Below are 4,714 nucleotides of genomic sequence, written 5' to 3'. Positions count from 1 at the left end.
GGTGGTACCAAATTGTTGTTAACGCTCCCTCTAGTATTGTGACTGTGGGTGTCGCTAACTTTTTGGAGGTATTTACTCAGATATGTGGGAATAGGGGGCATATCGGGCAAATTTGCATTTACAATTTTGAAGACCAGTCCCATTTTTAGTTGTTTAACCCTGTCTTCCACCCTGAGCCAGCCTAGGCTGGCAAAGTGGGTGGGAGAAAGGTGGGTCATGGGCCCCAGTCCGAGAAGTAGTCGAATCAGTTTGTTTTGGGAGGTTTGAAGCTTAGTCTTCAGTGACACTGAGGTGTTGGAGTACCAAGAGGTGCAAGCATAGTCAAAAAGTGGCTGAATCAGGGCCCCTGAGAGGGTCCTGAGGGCCTGAGGGTTGACAAAAGAGGAAACTCTGCCCATAAATCTGGTTCTCTGGTTTACTCTTTTGACCACCTTTGTTGCCATGCTTTCACCTGTCAGGTATTTGTCAAGAATACATCCCAAATAGGTAATCTCTTCTTTGCTAGAGATAATTGTGTCATCGACTTTGACCTTGAAATCATTTACATCCATGTGTCTGAGGGAATGTTTGGTCCCAAAGAGAATGGATTCAGTTTTCCCAAGGTGTAGTGACAGTTTGTTATCGATAAGCCAAGTACGGATTTTGGAGAGTTCCGAGCTGAGCGCTTCCTCAACTTGCAACTTGTCCTCACCCGAGATCAGGAGTGCCGACTCATCAGCGAACAGGAACAATTTGCAGTTACAGGCAGCATTCATGTCGTTAATGTATCGAAGGAACAGTAACGGCCCTAGAATGCTGCCCTGAGGAACCCCACTGCTCACCGGGAGGGATGAGGACATGGTTCCGTTGACAGATACATATTTTAGTGCTGATTAAGTTTAAAAAGAGTAATACAGCATCTGGACGTCATCTTGAATAAGATTCAAAACGGAGTGGTTCTGTAATTACCTATTGTTAGGTATGCCCTAAAATATCTTTTTCACACTTTTAGAGCATAACCGTGGTCATCGTATGATGACCACAGATACGCTCTAAAAGTGTGAAAAACACATTTTTCATTTCACCAGATCTTTAATATTATAGATTCCATGGCAACCAGCAACATCGGATAATAATAGGCCTACATAATGTTGGATGCATTTATCCAACACGATAAAGTTTGTGACTTCTGACACAGTGCAGTTCAGCCTGTCAATCACTGAGACAGAGCACAGTTCAGCCTGTCAATCAGTGAGACAGAGGACAGTTCAGCCTGTCAATCACTGAGACAGAGCACAGTTCAGCCTGTCAATCACTGAGACAGAGGACAGTTCAGCCTGTCAATCACTGAGACAGAGGACATCAAAGGCAGAGGAACAGCTGATTATTCGTTATTTAATGGCTGAGAAACTGCTGATGTTGAAAAACTAAATGAGTAAAACTATAACAATATAACATAACAATATCCTGTCCTTGACGAGAACCAATCCTACAGTTTGCATTCTGTACACACACACACACACACACACAGAGTGAAAAACGCATCTTTCAACTTTTTTCAAGTGTGTGTGTGTGTGTGTGTGTGTGTGTGTGTGTGTGTGTGTGTGTGTGTGTGTGTGTGTGTGTGTGTGTGTGTGTGTGTGTGTGTGTGTGTGTGTGTGTGTGTGTGTGTAGGTATGGACATCATTAATGGAGCCATAGACAGCCTGCTGTCTTCTTCAGGGAAAGAGGAAGCAACTCCTGTCATCCTGAACGTGGCTGATGCTACTGTGGCTGTGGTTAAAGACAAGGTACGTGATAATAATAATCATAACTACTGTGGCTGTGGTTAAAGACAAGGTACGTGATAATAATAATCATAACTACTGTGGCTGTGGTTAAAGACAAGGTACGTGATAATAATAATCATAACTACTGTGGCTGTGGTTAAAGACAAGGTACGTAATAATAATAATAATAATAATAAGGGTGATAATAATAATAATAATAATAATAATAATAATAACTACTGTGGCTGTGGTTAAAGACAAGGTACGTAATAATAATAATAATAATAATAATAACTACTGTGGCTGTAGTTAAAGACAAGGTAAGTAATAATAATAATAATAATAATAATAACTACTGTGGCTGTGGTTAAAGACAAGGTACGTAATATTAATAATAATAATAATAATAATAACTACAGAGGCTGTAGTTAAAGACAAGGTATATAATAATAATAATAATAATAATAATAATAATAACTACTGTGGCTGTGGTTAAAGACAAGGTACGTAATATTAATAATAATAATAATAATAATAATAACTACAGAGGCTGTAGTTAAAGACAAGGTATGTAATAATAATAATAATAATAATAATAATAATAATAATAATAATAACTACTGTGGCTGTAGTTAAAGACAAGGTACGTAATAATAATAATAATAATAATAATAATAATAATAATAACTACCGAGGCTGTAGTTAAAGACAAGGTATGTAATAATAATAATAATAATAATAATAATAACTACAGAGGTGGAGTTAAAGACAAGGTATGTAATAATAATAATAATAATAACTACTGTGGCTGTGGTTAAAGACAAGGTACGTAATATTAATAATAATAATAATAATAATAATAACTACAGAGGTGGAGTTAAAGACAAGGTATGTAATAATAATAATAATAATAATAATAATAATAATAATAATAATAATAACTACTGTGGCTGTAGTTAAAGACAAGGTACGTAATAATAATAAAAACAGTATACATATACACCATGGTACTTTAGTCCTATTGGCTGTTTGTTTACAGGAAGAGGAAAAGGAAGTAGTGTTGGAGTGTCGTGTGCGTTTCCTGTCCTTCATGGGGGTGGGGCGGGACGTTCACACCTTCGCCTTCATCATGGACGCCGGGAACCAACAGTTCAGCTGCCATGTGTTCTGGTGTGACCCCAACGCTGGAGCTGTTAGTGAGGCTCTACAGGCTGCCTGTGTGGTGAGTACACACACACACACACACACACACACACACACACACACACACACACACACACACACACACACACACACACACAGGCCTAAGGAGGGTTTGAATGAATCCAGTGTGTAGATTAGAGGGTTTATTAATAAATGAATAAATGAAGTAATTAAATATCTTCCTCTTCCTCTTCCTCAGCTGCGGTATCAGAAGTGTCTGGTGGCCCGCCCCCCTGGCTCCGCCTCCTCGCAGCGCTCTGGCCCCGCCCCCTCCCTCTCCCCCTCGGTGACGCGGCGTGCTGTCACTCATAGACACTCTGAAACCACGGAAACAGGAAACCAAACAATGACCGTAACCACGGAAACGCACACAAACTGCCACCTAACGTCACCACGCCCACTCGCTCTGTCGCCACGGCAACAACAACACCTATCGACCAATCAACGATTGTACATACATGTTAACCACACCCACTGACTGCAGCCAGGATGACCAATAGAGAAGAACAACCAATTAGATTTGAGAAGACGGAACTGGGGGAGTGGCTTAGAGTCTCTGCCTGAAGACCAATAAGGGGGGAGGATTCCCTCTTAGGCTAGCGGTTAAGATGTTTGGCTTCAGGATGCCGGGTTCAAATCCTGGGTGTTACACAGACATTGTTGACCGTTGCTGTCAACTGGTGTCACTGGTTGTTGGAACTGGTTAGAACTGGACTGAATGGATAGAGACTAACAGGCGCCTACAATTTCACGCCCACAATTTGAGACAGCGCCACCGCTCGGGGTTAGGCAGAACGTTGTACTGCAGCTGTCAATGCAATCTAGGCATCGTAAAATACCGTAATTTCTCTGGTTGATGATGACTGAGGCTGTAGAGATTTGTTTTTTTTGTGTTCTAATAAAGTGTCCCATATATACATATCTGTCAGCTCAATATACAACCCACAATATACTATAATATAGTCCATCAGTGTGTCAAAAGAGCTAGCATAGGAGATCTTTAACTCCTATGGATTTTATTCAAATCAATATGTTCTCCAGTTCATGTAGGATTATTTTAAAAGTAGAAGCTAAACTACAGTTGAGTTACAGTGGCTTCTATGGGCTGGCCTGCAGTACACCGTTCTGCCTTACCCTGAGTGGTGGCGCTGTGTCAAAAGTGGCCGTGACATTGTAGGCACCCGTGTGTCTCTATTACAAATCAATACAGGAAGTAAACAAAGCAACATCCTGTGAATTGATTTGTATTTTAATGTATCTTTAACACCTTCATCACCACAGCCTGATGGTAGCATCATCTCACTGACAAACCAATAGAAATGTCCCAAATATCAGATCTGCAAGCTCACAACAACGCGACGCATCTGCTTATAGATCGGCTATTCTCTGCTGCGCCACACCCGACGTGAGTCTCACTGACGAGCCAATCAGAAGGTTTTTTTTTGTAAAAAGACACAGAGATTGACAGGAGAACTGGCCAATCACCATCCTCCCCCAACCCTGAAATGTATGTGACAAACAGGAAATGACAAACAGGAAATGACAAAGAGGAAATGGACGAATGGAACACCCTAACGAGGTGTACAGTATGTCAATGAATATGTAAATGAGGTGGTTCACAGTATGAATATGTAAATGAAGGAAGTATCGTTAATGGAAAAAATGTCTTACTGTTGCATGTTACCTGGAGGGGACGTGAATTAACATATTAATATATATATATATATATATATATATATATATATATATATATATATATATAT

At 40.1% G+C, this 4,714-nt stretch overlaps 1 protein-coding gene across 1 annotated transcript in view; it reads left to right on the top strand.

Annotated features, from left to right (window-relative positions):
- LOC308075754 (uncharacterized protein) overlaps positions 1 to 4,287 on the top strand; it is a 41,578-nt gene extending 37,291 nt beyond the window's left edge. Inside the window, exons 16-18 of the mRNA XM_080415702.1 lie at positions 1,654 to 1,769; positions 2,788 to 2,970; positions 3,151 to 4,287. Coding sequence (XP_080271828.1) covers positions 1,654 to 1,769; positions 2,788 to 2,970; positions 3,151 to 3,429 — 578 coding nt within the window. The 3' untranslated portion in view covers positions 3,430 to 4,287. The remainder of the gene's footprint in view (positions 1 to 1,653; positions 1,770 to 2,787; positions 2,971 to 3,150) is intronic.
- The last annotated feature ends 427 nt before the right edge of the window (positions 4,288 to 4,714 follow it).

The sequence above is a fragment of the Gymnoscopelus braueri genome (assembly GCF_963280865.1).
Source record: "Gymnoscopelus braueri genome assembly, chromosome: 20".
In the NCBI taxonomy this organism is placed as follows: domain Eukaryota; kingdom Metazoa; phylum Chordata; class Actinopteri; order Myctophiformes; family Myctophidae; genus Gymnoscopelus; species Gymnoscopelus braueri.
The sequence above is the reverse complement of the archived record's forward strand: the minus strand, read 5'-3'. Positions and strand labels throughout refer to the sequence as shown.